Consider the following 12,448-nt stretch of genomic DNA (forward strand, 5'->3'; position numbering starts at 1 on the left):
GCAAAGCTAGTTAAATTAAAGAGGATTTTGAAAAATAGAAAAATAATAAAAATTATTTATATAAAATATCAAAATTTTAATTTTATTTGATAGAGATTGATAGAAGTCTAAGTGATAAAAATTGGAAGAAGTCTGTCACTAACAGAAGTCTTATCAACGATAGAAATTGAAAAAAATGATCATTGATAAACGTGTTTCTTTTTTCTATTTTTTAAATAGTTTGAAATTTTTTTCCAAAGAGAAAAATTTCCTAAATTTAAATGTGGAGGTGAAGAACCAATAAAAATTAATAATAATAATTATTTTTTAAGAAAAAAAAAATGTAAAGCCCAAATCAGCTAACGACTGCACCAAAATAAAGTCATCGTCATATTTTTAAATTTAAAAAACATGAAATAAAAAGGCAGTTTCCAATTCCAAGTCTCGATAATATAACATGCACACTGCCCCCCCACTCCCCATCTTCTTTCTCTCTCACATTTTATTTCCCTTACACCGAAGCTTCAGCCAAGCAGCCATTGAAGCACTTCCACAAAGCTTCACAAATTACCCTCAACTTTCATCCACATGCCATGGCTTCCATTATCGACGACCTTCAACCTCCTCGGAGTTAGTTAGCCTCTCGACTTTGCTCCGATAACACTGGCTCTGTTACGATTCCGGCACTGAAGCGGCCACCGCCGGCGATATCTCTCATTCCGGTGGAGGGAGGTTGTTTCCATGGTGAGTTACAGTCTACAAGCTACAGAGCATTTGATGGTGATCATTAATTGCTTTTGATTGATTTGAGGCAGTTTTTTCCGGTGTGGGGTTGCTTTTGGATTATATATATTTATATTCTTTCCGTTCACATGCTGTATTGAGTCCGGTTTAAGTTTCCGTTTCCATTTTCCTCCACCATTGAGATTTTTTTCACATGCATTTTGTCTCTGAAGGTGGTGGGTAAATATCTTTTATCCGCCATTGAAGCAAAGCAACCACTGGGACTAACTTCAGAGAAGCTACATTTCTTAACGTTATTTGTTTTCAATTTCAAGGTCAAGCTATTTTTCAGAGCTCTGATGGAAGGGGTAATCCATCTATTTGTTGAACGATGGCTATTGTATGTTATAGCTATGTGTTTAAGCTTAATAATGGGTGGTTCATTAGTCGTTTCTCTATCTCCTGATGGAGAAGTGCTTCTTTCCCTCATTGCTGCTACTGGTCCTGTAACATCGTCTTCTTCTGTTCTTGCTTCTTGGAATCCATCTAGTCAAAACCCTTGTGCTTGGGAAGGAATCACTTGTTCTCCTCAGAACAGAGTCATTTCACTATCTCTCCCTAAAACATTCCTAAACCTCTCGTTTTTGCCTCCTGAGTTGTCTTCTCTCTCTTCTCTGCAACTTCTTAATCTATCATCCACTAATGTCTCTGGTCCAATCCCTTCTTCTTTTGGCCTACTTACCCATCTTCGCTTGTTGGACCTTTCTTCCAACAATCTCTATGGCCCTATTCCTTCTCAGCTTGGTTCTCTCTCTTCACTTCAATTCCTTTTCCTTAATTCCAATAGACTGTCTGGTAAGATTCCTCCTCAGCTTGCTAACCTGACTTCTCTGCAAAGTCTTTGCCTCCAAGACAATCAGTTTAATGGCTCCATACCGTCGCAGTTTGGTTCTTTGCTGTCCCTCCAAGAGTTTCGAATAGGAGGGAATCCATATCTTTCTGGAGATATTCCCCCACAAATAGGGTTGCTTACTAATCTCACTACATTTGGGGCAGCGGCTACTGCCTTATCTGGGGCTATACCGTCTACATTTGGGAACCTAATCAACCTCCAAACTTTGTCACTCTATGATACTGAGATGTCTGGTTCTATACCTCCTGAGTTGGGACTTTGTTCTGAGCTAAGGGATTTGTATTTACACATGAACAAGCTCACGGGTAATATTCCTCCTCAGCTTGGTAGGTTGCAGAAGCTTACTAGTTTGTTTCTATGGGGTAATGCTCTATCAGGGGCGATACCATCCGAAATTTCGAATTGTTCAGCTCTTGTTGTTTTTGATGCTTCAGAGAATGATCTTTCTGGTGAAATCCCAAGTGATTTGGGGAAGTTAGTCGTTCTCGAACAGTTTCATATATCTGACAATTCAATCTCAGGTTCGATACCTTGGCAGTTGGGCAACTGCACAAGCTTAACTGCTCTTCAGCTTGATAATAACCAATTATCAGGTGTAATTCCATCACAACTTGGCAATTTGAAATCCCTGCAAAGTTTTTTCTTATGGGGCAATTCTGTATCAGGAACCGTACCATCTTCCTTTGGCAATTGCACTGAGTTGTATGCCCTTGATCTTTCAAGAAACAAGCTCACTGGGATTATCCCAGAAGAAATTTTCAGCTTGAAGAAGTTGAGCAAGCTATTGCTCCTTGGAAATTCTTTATCTGGTGGGTTGCCTCGAAGTGTTGCAAATTGTCAATCATTGGTGAGGTTGAGGCTTGGGGAAAACCAGCTTTCAGGCCAGATTCCAAAGGAGGTAGGCCAGTTGCAAAATCTTGTCTTTCTTGACTTGTATATGAATCATTTTTCGGGTGGTCTTCCGTCTGAGATTGCTAATATTACAGTTCTTGAGCTACTTGATGTGCATAATAATTATATAACTGGGGAAATTCCTCCCCAGCTTGGAGAATTGGTGAACTTGGAGCAGCTTGATCTCAGTCGTAACAGCTTCACTGGTGAAATTCCTCAGAGTTTTGGAAACTTCAGTTATTTAAATAAGCTTATTCTCAATAATAATCTACTGACAGGGTCAATCCCAAAGTCTATTAAGAACCTGGAGAAACTAACTCTACTTGATTTGAGTTGCAACAGTCTCTCTGGCAAGATACCTCCAGAAATTGGTTACATGAAGAGTTTGTCTATCAGTCTGGACTTGAGCTCAAATGGGATAAGTGGAGAAATTCCTGAGACAATGTCCAGTTTGACACAGTTACAATCACTTGATCTTTCCCACAACATGCTTTATGGAAATATTAAACTGTTGGGTCTCTTGCCTAGTCTCACGTCCCTTAATATCTCTTACAACAATTTCTCAGGTCCCATGCCTGTAACACCATTTTTTAGAACCCTATCAGAAGATGCATATTATCAAAACCTGAATCTTTGTGAATCACTTGATGGGTTTACTTGTTCCTCAAGTTCAATGCATAGAAACGGGTTGAAGTCTGCAAAAGCTGCTGCTTTAATCTCCATCATTCTTGCTGCAGTCATCATTATACTTTTTGCTTTGTGGATGCTAGTTACACGAAATCGTAAGTACATGGAAGAGAAACATTCTGGGACATTGTCCTCTTCATCGGCTGCTGAGGATTTCTCTTATCCATGGACCTTCATCCCGTTTCAGAAGCTCAACTTTACCATAGATAACATCTTGGAATCCATGAAAGATGAAAATATAATTGGAAAAGGTTGTTCTGGGGTTGTTTACAAAGCAGATATGCCCAATGGTGAATTAGTTGCTGTGAAGAAACTATGGAAAACAAAGCAAGACGAAGAAGCAGTTGACTCGTGTGCGGCAGAAATTCAAATTCTCGGGCATATTCGACATCGTAACATTGTGAAGCTCATAGGTTATTGTTCCAATAGAAGTGTCAAACTACTTCTCTACAACTACATTTCAAATGGTAATCTGCAACAACTCTTGCAAGGAAACAGAAATCTGGACTGGGAGACAAGGTATAAGATTGCGGTTGGGACGGCACAGGGTCTGGCTTATCTTCATCATGATTGTGTGCCTGCAATTCTTCATAGAGATGTCAAGTGCAATAACATACTTCTAGACTCGAAGTTTGAAGCTTATCTAGCAGATTTTGGCCTGGCAAAGTTGATGAACACTCCAAATTATCACCATGCAATTTCAAGAGTAGCCGGGTCATACGGTTATATCGCCCCAGGTAGATTTCCTTCCCAACTTTTCATTTCACAAATTCATAAAGATTCTATGTATAAATAATATGCAAAATGTGATCTTTCCTTAGAATTTCCTCCCCTCATACTAAGAACTCAAAGATATTAACAGTCACGCTCTATGTTTATATAATCTGCCAAATGTGATCTCTTATATAAACTGCAAAATGTGATCTTTCCTTGGATTTTCCCCCCCTTCATATTAACAACTCGATAGTCTTCAACATGTGAACATATTTTATCAAGCCTTTCAACATTACAATATTTTTACATCATAAATAATTGAAGATTTATCTCTGCATCTGTCAGAATTTCATATATAATGAGTCTGATCATCTTTTATGAATTTGTTTCTAAAATTTCTCAAACTCAATGCAGAATACGGATATGCCATGAACATAACCGAGAAGAGTGATGTCTATAGCTATGGAGTTGTTTTACTAGAGATACTAAGTGGTCGTAGTGCAATTGAGACACAAGTTGGAGATGGCCTTCACATTGTTGAGTGGGTGAAGAAGAAGATGGCAAGCTTCGAACCCGCCGTGACGATACTCGATGCAAAGCTCCAGGGTTTACCAGATCAGATGGTGCAAGAAATGCTTCAAACACTTGGAATAGCAATGTTTTGTGTGAACTCTTCTCCAGCAGAAAGGCCAACAATGAAGGAAGTGGTAGCATTATTGATGGAGGTGAAGAGTCCTCCAGAAGAATGGGGAAAAACCTCCCAACCTCTAATAAAGCAGTCCTCAAATTTAAGTTGAAATAATTCTTTCTTTTCCACAAGAAAATTGGGATAAGGAACAAGGGAAATGATTGAGATGGAGATCTTTGTAGCATCAGATTGAACTTTGCAATTTTGTACAGTTTTTGTTTCATGGAAGAGATTTCATAATTCTGAACCCTACACTTCAGTTAGCTAAAAATCAATTCATTTTTGCAACTTACTTCCCCTGCATTGCATTCCGCCATTTTCAAAATTCTTACCATATTTGAAAATAATCTTTAGGTCAATGGCAAAAGTTTGTCCTTGTTAAACAACTTTTCACAAGTTATAGGTTAAAATTCTATGAAAAATTGTAAGAAATGACGCCTGAAAACTAGCATGCATTTTGAAAATTCATTAATTTTTCTTTGTCCATCTCAGATGAGATTGATCACTAGAATTAGTTAAAAAAAAATTTAAATTTTTCTAACTTGATTGTTTTGGACCTTCTCGGTGTTAGTACTATTCAAGATTTCACCAAGAAAGCTCAAAACAATCAAAAATTAAATTTATTAAAAAAAGTTATTTTCTTACGTAAATTTTGATGTCGATCTCGTGCGAAATGGAGAGAAAAACTATTGTAACAAGTTTTATAAAAATGGGAGGTTGTTTCTGTCAATTTTTCGAACCCATCTTGATCTTATATTTTGATATGTTTTATTTTAGTTGAATTTTCACATATTAAAAAAAAAAACTATGCTTTTAGTAAATCTCGAAACTGGTTCTGGTTGTTGGTAAGAAGTTGTTATTATTATTATTCTTTTTATCAAACTCTGCAAAATATCAACAATAATATCCATTCAACAATATTTATAGAGAAAAAGGTGAGACCTTTTTTTTTTCTTTTGAAAAAATCATCCCAAACTAAATTTAGAAACTAATTTTTAAGATTTATTAAAAAAATATATAATAATACACCAGTATTAAATTTTCATCGACATGTCGATATTTTCATTTTTTTCATAGATTCGAAATCGATGATATTTCCATTATATCATATAAAAACGCATGATACATAGTATATAAGCAATAAAATATCACTAAAATAGATATAGTATAAATAATAGACTTATTATTAATTTAATTTTTTTTTTTGACTCTTTTGTTTTATATAATTTTTTTAGAAATATTTATCAACATCAACATTTCATCGATATTTTCATAAAATTAAGACCTCGATATTTTTTTTTTTTTTTTTTTTTTGAAATCAACCTTTTAAACCTTGCAACAAAAACTAAAATAGAATAAACTCCCTTCCAAAACCCCATACCAAAATGCTACTTTAATTAATTTTTTTTTAAAAATTATTATTATCATCAAACCCCAATTTGCAAAGTTGAAATTGAGTCAGAATGTGAGCAGCACCTTGGCATTTGTTCTTCCAAATTTCCCAACATATGTAGTGTAAGTAAAGATAGGCCATTGTCTTGCAGTGAAAAAGCATAGAGACAGTGGAGGGCACATGTCTTAGGAGACAAATCTTGTCACCTCTTCACAAGCCATAACCTGATATTCAGCAACCAAGTCAAAAAAAAAAAAAAAAAAAACATTCAAACCCCATCATTCATGTTCTGTTTCATGCTTTTTGGTCAACTTACACATTCATTTTATTCCTTTAAACTTTTGATTCCTCAACTTCTTCATTTTCCATTTCAGCCCATCCATCATCAAAATATCAAGTTTAATCTTTTTATTGAATTCTAAATTTAATTCATGTTTAAACGATGTTATATTATCTTACAATTTACACGAATGAAGCACGGTATTGAAGACATTGCAACATATGTCGGAAAGACCTATGTCGATTGTGTACGAATAAAATATGAGTCTAAATTTAGGGTAAGAAAGGGTATAACTAATGGATATATTTACTCTTTTGAGAACCGACATAACTCATATAAAATCAAGACCAAACAATATTCGAACTAAACCGGTTCGAACTTCTCCTAGAGTAATTTCCGGTGCGAAATGAAAATTTAGAGGATATAGTTAAGTAATTCAAAGGATACATATAAATATTTGAAAGAATTCGATTCATTTTAATAATAAACAAAAAAAAAAAGGATTAATTATGTATTAAAATTGCATCGCGATTACAGAAACCAAACAAAAATTTTGTGATCCAAAGAACATGATAGAAGTTAGATGATCAAAATTGATTGAAATCACAAATAAAAAGTTCAGAGTTAAAAAAAACATATTAGAATTTTGGGAAATTTTTATAAATGACCCAAAAATTGGGTCAAAAATGTCAAATGACCCAGTTTTTTAAAGGAAAAAAAATACCAAATGACCCTTTGTCAACGTCAAATTCGAATGAAATTACCAAAATATACTTGTGCACACGGGAAAAAGAATCTCGCTCTTGCTCTCCCTCTCGCTGATGATCCTTTTGCGAACATCCATAGAACAATGTGATGTGAATTCAACCATTGAACCATTGCATGTATCCAACGGACCAATTACAAGAAGCAAGACAAAGAAGATTCAAGAGGCATTCACACTACATCTTCGAAAGCTAACAAATTCACAAGAATCGACAAATAATTTTGAAACCAAATTTTTGTATTATCTTAGTTCAATGAGTCCAAAAGAGAATGACATGAAGATGACACATGAAAAGTCCTACAGTTTGGAAGATGATACGGTGGTCAAAAAAAGTGTGCAAATTTTGTGAAGAAAATGTTGTTAAGTGTGCAATACATGGGAAAACATGATGTCAAATTCTGTCAAACGTGAGAATTAAGCTTGCCACCTTCTAGATGAGATATTTAAGACAATTTGAAGACTTTCTACATTTTTAATTTTGCATTTTGACTTATAATTCAGTATGCAATTAAGTTTCAAATTCATGTATGTTATTTTCTACAATTTGCAATTAATTGTATTTAAATGACTTTTGAGTTTCTTGGTCTATCCACGACCATTTGACCTATAAAATGGCTTGTAATGCTCTTGAAAACTCATATTATCGATATTAAAAAGCTTGTGCTTATTCAACCCTTTGGTGTTGTCTTTTCTTTCAAATCTTGCTTTAGATTTGATGTTTAAATCAATTCATTGGTTTGTCTTGATCGAGCTAATTTTGGAGTGAGTTGTCTTAGGATCTAAGAATGACCATCATAGGTTCTAAGTTAGATCCAAGCTAGCTTTCTTTGTGAGTGTTTGCAAGGATCCTAAAAGGATATCTAGCTTTGCATCCAACAAACATCGCAGGCGCTTAACATTTGGTATCAGAGTATTTGGTCATCGTTCTTGGCCGACTCTAGAGGTGTTGAATCTTTACTTTATTTCAATTTATTTTCATTTCAATTTTCTTTTCCTCCAAAGCAATTACTTACATATTGTAATACAAGACATACTACAACTTGTTGAAATCTTCTTCAAATCTACTCTTGGATCATAAAAAAAATAAATAACAAAACAAAAAAGAAAAAAATTCGGTAACAAAAAAAATAGCAAAAAAAAAAAAAATCAAAGAGCCAAGGCACATGAAAGTTCTTGTAATTAGTTTGAACAAAAAAAAAATCCATATTTATTTTTGAGTTGTTGATCCTAAGTTTGGGTTACTTTAGTCTTAGTATGTGAGAGTATCATTTTGACTTGTGTTTCATCAAACTTTTAGTGAGATTGCATCAAAAATTTAAGCCAACCCATACATCTTTGATCTAGTACCAAAAGTCTACCCTTGAGTGATAAACATGAGTTTCTGTGAGTGAAATTGGTGAGAAGTGTAGTAAGGTCCTTTTATTACTAACTTTAAAATGTCACAGGGTGAAGAAGTACCACAAATACAAGATACTAATATGGCTATTCTTCAAGCCATTCAAGGCATGATAGAAACAATGAGGGAAGATAGGCTAGAAAGGAGGGTACAACAACAAAGAAAATAACAACCTTACAAGAAGATGAGGGAGTGATTAATTTAGTTGAACAAGAAAGACAAGTTGGAGGAAGAGGAAACATGAGAGGACAAAGAAGAAATAATTTTATGCAATCTAGAAGAGGTGAAAGAATCCATGAAGATAGGGATAGTAAAGTCAAGCTCAAAATTTCACCACAATGAATTGCCTTCTTCCCCCCTCTTGCCCGTCTTGCTCACATCGGTCTCACTCTCGCCAGTTTCACTATTCCTTTCTTCACTCACAAAATCGCTCCTCTCTCGCTCTCACTCTTGTTCACCGGAGTTGGTCGCGTCAAAGCTACTCGTATGAACTTGTCATGCCAAAGAAGAAGATGCACAGAGGAGAAGTCGAAGAAGAAGAAGACGCAGCGAAAGAATAAAAGGGAGGGAGAAAGGAAGAGGAAAAAGAAAAAACTCAGCAACGTGAAGAAGAATGTGTTCCTTAAGTACTCGCAGTGCTACATCCCTGTCTCGCATTTGTTGGTCCAAAGTCGCATTCGTAGTGCAATCATCCCCATAGTAAATCAACACTAGAGGTTGACGTCCATACACAATCTGAAAAGGAGAAAAGCCAGTGGAAGCATTATACGTAGTGTTATACCAGTATTCCGCCCAATGCAACCAGTTAATCCATTCTTTAGGACGCTCCCCACAGAAGCACCTCAAGTACATTTCCACGCTGCGGTTGACCACCTCTATCTGACCATCCGACCGAGGATGATATGTTGTGCTGCGATGGAGCTTGGTACCCGACAGTCGGAACAACTCCTGCCAGAAGTGGCTCACAAACACCTTGTCTCGATCCGAGACAATTGACTTCGGTACCCCGTGCAGCTTTACCATTTCTCTGCAAAATACATCTGCTACAATGCCAACATTCAGAGGGTGTTTTAAAGGCAAGAAATGAGCATACTTGCTCAATCTATCGACTACCACTAAAATCACATCATACCCCTTGGCCTTAGATAATCCTTCAATGAAATCCATCGATATGTCAGCCCATACAACATTAGGAATAGGGAATGGCATTAATAACCCTGCTGGTGACAAGGCCATCGATTTATTTTTCTAGCAAACCATACACTCTTCCACATACTTCTTAACGACTCTTTTCATTCCTTCCCAATACAGCTCTCTGGATATTCTCTTATATGTCCTCAGGAATCCCGAGTGGCCACCAAACACAAAGTCATGATACGTATGCAAGATTGTAGGTATCAAAGACGAGGTACAGGAAAGTACTAACCTCACTTTATACTTCAGCACGCCTTGATGGAGAGAAAATCTTGTACTCTACCCTCTTTCCTCAGTACTCGACCTTTAATTCTTTGTAACCGGTCATCTTGCTCTACTTCCTTCTGAATTACAACCATATCAATTAACGTAGGGGCCGATCGCTGAGCCAAATGAGCGTCCATCTCCACTTTGGATAGTGCATCTGCGACACCATTCTCCAATCCCCGACGATAGATTACTTCAAAACCATAACCAAGCAATTTAGCTACCCATTTCTGATGTTACAGTTGTATCGTCCTCTGCTCAAGTAAAAATTTCAATGCTTTCTGATCTGTTTTGATGACAAATCGTCTTCCTAATAAATAAGGACACCATCTCTGCACGGCAATGACAACGACTAACAATTCCCTTTCATATACCGACTTCGCACGGTCTCTCAAAGACAGATATGGCTATAAAAGCGATCAAACGTCTCTGTTGCACTAGTACCGCGCCTATGCCATACCCCGAAGCATTGGTCTCTACCTCAAAGAGTATGCTGAAATCAGGTAACGCCAACACTGGTAATGTCATCATGGCAGTTTTGAGCTTCTCAAAAGCGTAATGAGCATCCTCTGTCCACTGAAAAGTCTCTCCTTTCAAAATTTGTGTCAAAGCAGCCGCTATACTGCCATAGTTTTGTACTAACCTCTGGTAATAGCCAGACAATCCTAAGAACCCCCGCACCTCCTTCATTGTCTTAGGCACCGACCACTCCAACACTGCCCGTACCTTCTCCGAATTGACCTCCACCCCTTGTTTGAAATGATATGCCCCAAATATTCCACTTTGTCTTTTGCAAACTAACACTTCTTCTTATTAGCATAGAGTCCATGTTCCCTTAATACCGATAATACCACTTCTAAATGTTGCAAATGCTCTTCTAGATTTCCACTATACACAAGTATATCATCAAAGAATACTAACACAAAATGGCGTAAATAAGGCTTGAATATATTATTCATTAGTGCTTGAAAGATGGAAGTCGCATTAGTTAAACCGAAAGGCATTACCAGAAATTCATAATGCCCTTCATGTATCCGGAAGGCCGTCTTTTAACATCCCACGCATTCTTCTTTATTTGATGATAGCCTGACTTCAAACCCAGCTTAGAGAAGAGAGCAGCTCCATTTAACTCATCAAAAAGTTCTTCCACCACAGGAATTGAAAATTTATCTTGAATGGTGGCAGTGTTGAGAACACGATAATCCACACAAAATCTCCATCCTCCATCTTTTTTTCTAACCAGTAGAACAGGACTCTAGAGTAGGGACTGGTGCTTGGTCTAATAATGCCCGAATCCAACATTTCTTCGACCAATTTCTCCATCTCAGCCTTCTGATGATATGCATATCTGTATGGACGAACATTTATTGGACTGATTCCTTCCTTCAAGTGGATGTGATGCTTTATACTCCGACAAGGGGGCAACTCCACTGGCCATTCAAATATGTCCTGAAACTGGTTTAACAAGACTGATAGAGATTCGAGTATTGAATCGGCTTCCTCGCTTCCCCCATGCTCTGCCGTAGACTCACCTTTACTTATCATTCTACATTCGACCGGGAATCCTTGATCTTCAGTCTCCCATGTTTTCACCATACATTTCAGACTGATTCTTGCCTTCGTCAGACTTGGATCCCCTTGCAGAGTAATCTTTCGACTCTCATGAACAAATGTCATTGTTAGATTCCGCCAATCTACCTCTGTTTTCCTCAAAGAAAATAGCCATTGCATCCCCAAAATCATGTCAACACTTTCTAACTCTAACGACAGGAAGCTATCATTCACCCTTCAATCTCCCAGCCTAATTTCCACATTTTTGCATACACCCTTACCTTGCACTGCGATTCCCGACCCCAAAACTACTCCACAATTTTTCGTTTCTGTGATTTTCAACTGCAGAAGATTCGCTAATCCTTCTTATATGAAGTTATGAGTAGCTCCACAGTCAACCAGTATCACCACCGGTTCTCCTTTGACCTTCCCTTTAATCTTCATTGTTCGAGGGTTCGTCAATCCCACAACCGAATTCACAGAAAGTTCGGCAATCGGTGATATTTCTTCATTCAACGTTAACATATTCAATTCCAGTGTCTCTTCTCTTATTTCATCTTCTTTGCGCAACTCCAATTCTTCACCAGACGCATGCACAACAAGTAATCTCAGTTCTTTCAACCCGCGCCCTTCGCACTGATGCCCAACAGTATGCTTTTCATCGCACCAGAAAAAAGTCCTTTCTCTCTCTTCGACTAGAATTCAGCATCAGTTAACCTTCTCGCAAGAATTTCTCTCCAGTTATCGTTATTCGACACTCCTCGTAAGGTGATTTTCCTCATTGAAAACGACTCTTGGGACTTCCCTCCCTCTTTCGGTTCACTACCACCTCCCATTTTACTCATATTTTCCATATTGAATTTCGAAGAGTTCGAGTTTTGGATCTTACCTCTGTACGTTCGTGCCCGACCCGTTTCGACTTGCGCATTTTCTCTATCTTCAACACGCTGAGCCAACGACATCATTTGCACTAACCCAAACAAATCCCAACATTCAACCTCAGCTT

The 12,448-nt window shown here is 37.1% G+C and overlaps 1 protein-coding gene across 1 annotated transcript; it reads left to right on the top strand.

Annotated features, from left to right (window-relative positions):
* Positions 1 to 428: 428 nt before the first annotated feature.
* Positions 429 to 4,887, top strand: LOC120075262 (Leucine-rich receptor-like protein kinase family protein). Its single transcript, XM_039028479.2, has 2 exons — positions 429 to 3,930; positions 4,322 to 4,887. Exons 1-2 carry the CDS (start codon positions 1,062 to 1,064, stop codon positions 4,702 to 4,704), a joined length of 3,252 nt encoding a protein of 1,083 aa, XP_038884407.1. The 5' UTR covers positions 429 to 1,061; the 3' UTR covers positions 4,705 to 4,887.
* Positions 4,888 to 12,448: the final 7,561 nt, after the last annotated feature.

This window comes from Benincasa hispida, chromosome 4 (assembly GCF_027475165.1).
Source record: "Benincasa hispida cultivar pf3 chromosome 4, pf3_genome.v1.1, whole genome shotgun sequence".
Lineage (NCBI taxonomy): Eukaryota > Viridiplantae > Streptophyta > Magnoliopsida > Cucurbitales > Cucurbitaceae > Benincasa > Benincasa hispida.

What these genes read in the sequence shown, in the direction of transcription:
- LOC120075262 (XM_039028479.2), top strand. Translation starts at nt 1,062, where the DNA reads ATGGAAGGGGTAATCCATCTATTTGTTGAACGATGGCTATTGTATGTT. An exon ending in ATACGGTTATATCGCCCCAG is followed by an intron (nt 3,931 to 4,321) that starts GTAGATTTCCTT and finishes AACTCAATGCAG; the next exon opens with AATACGGATATGCCATGAAC.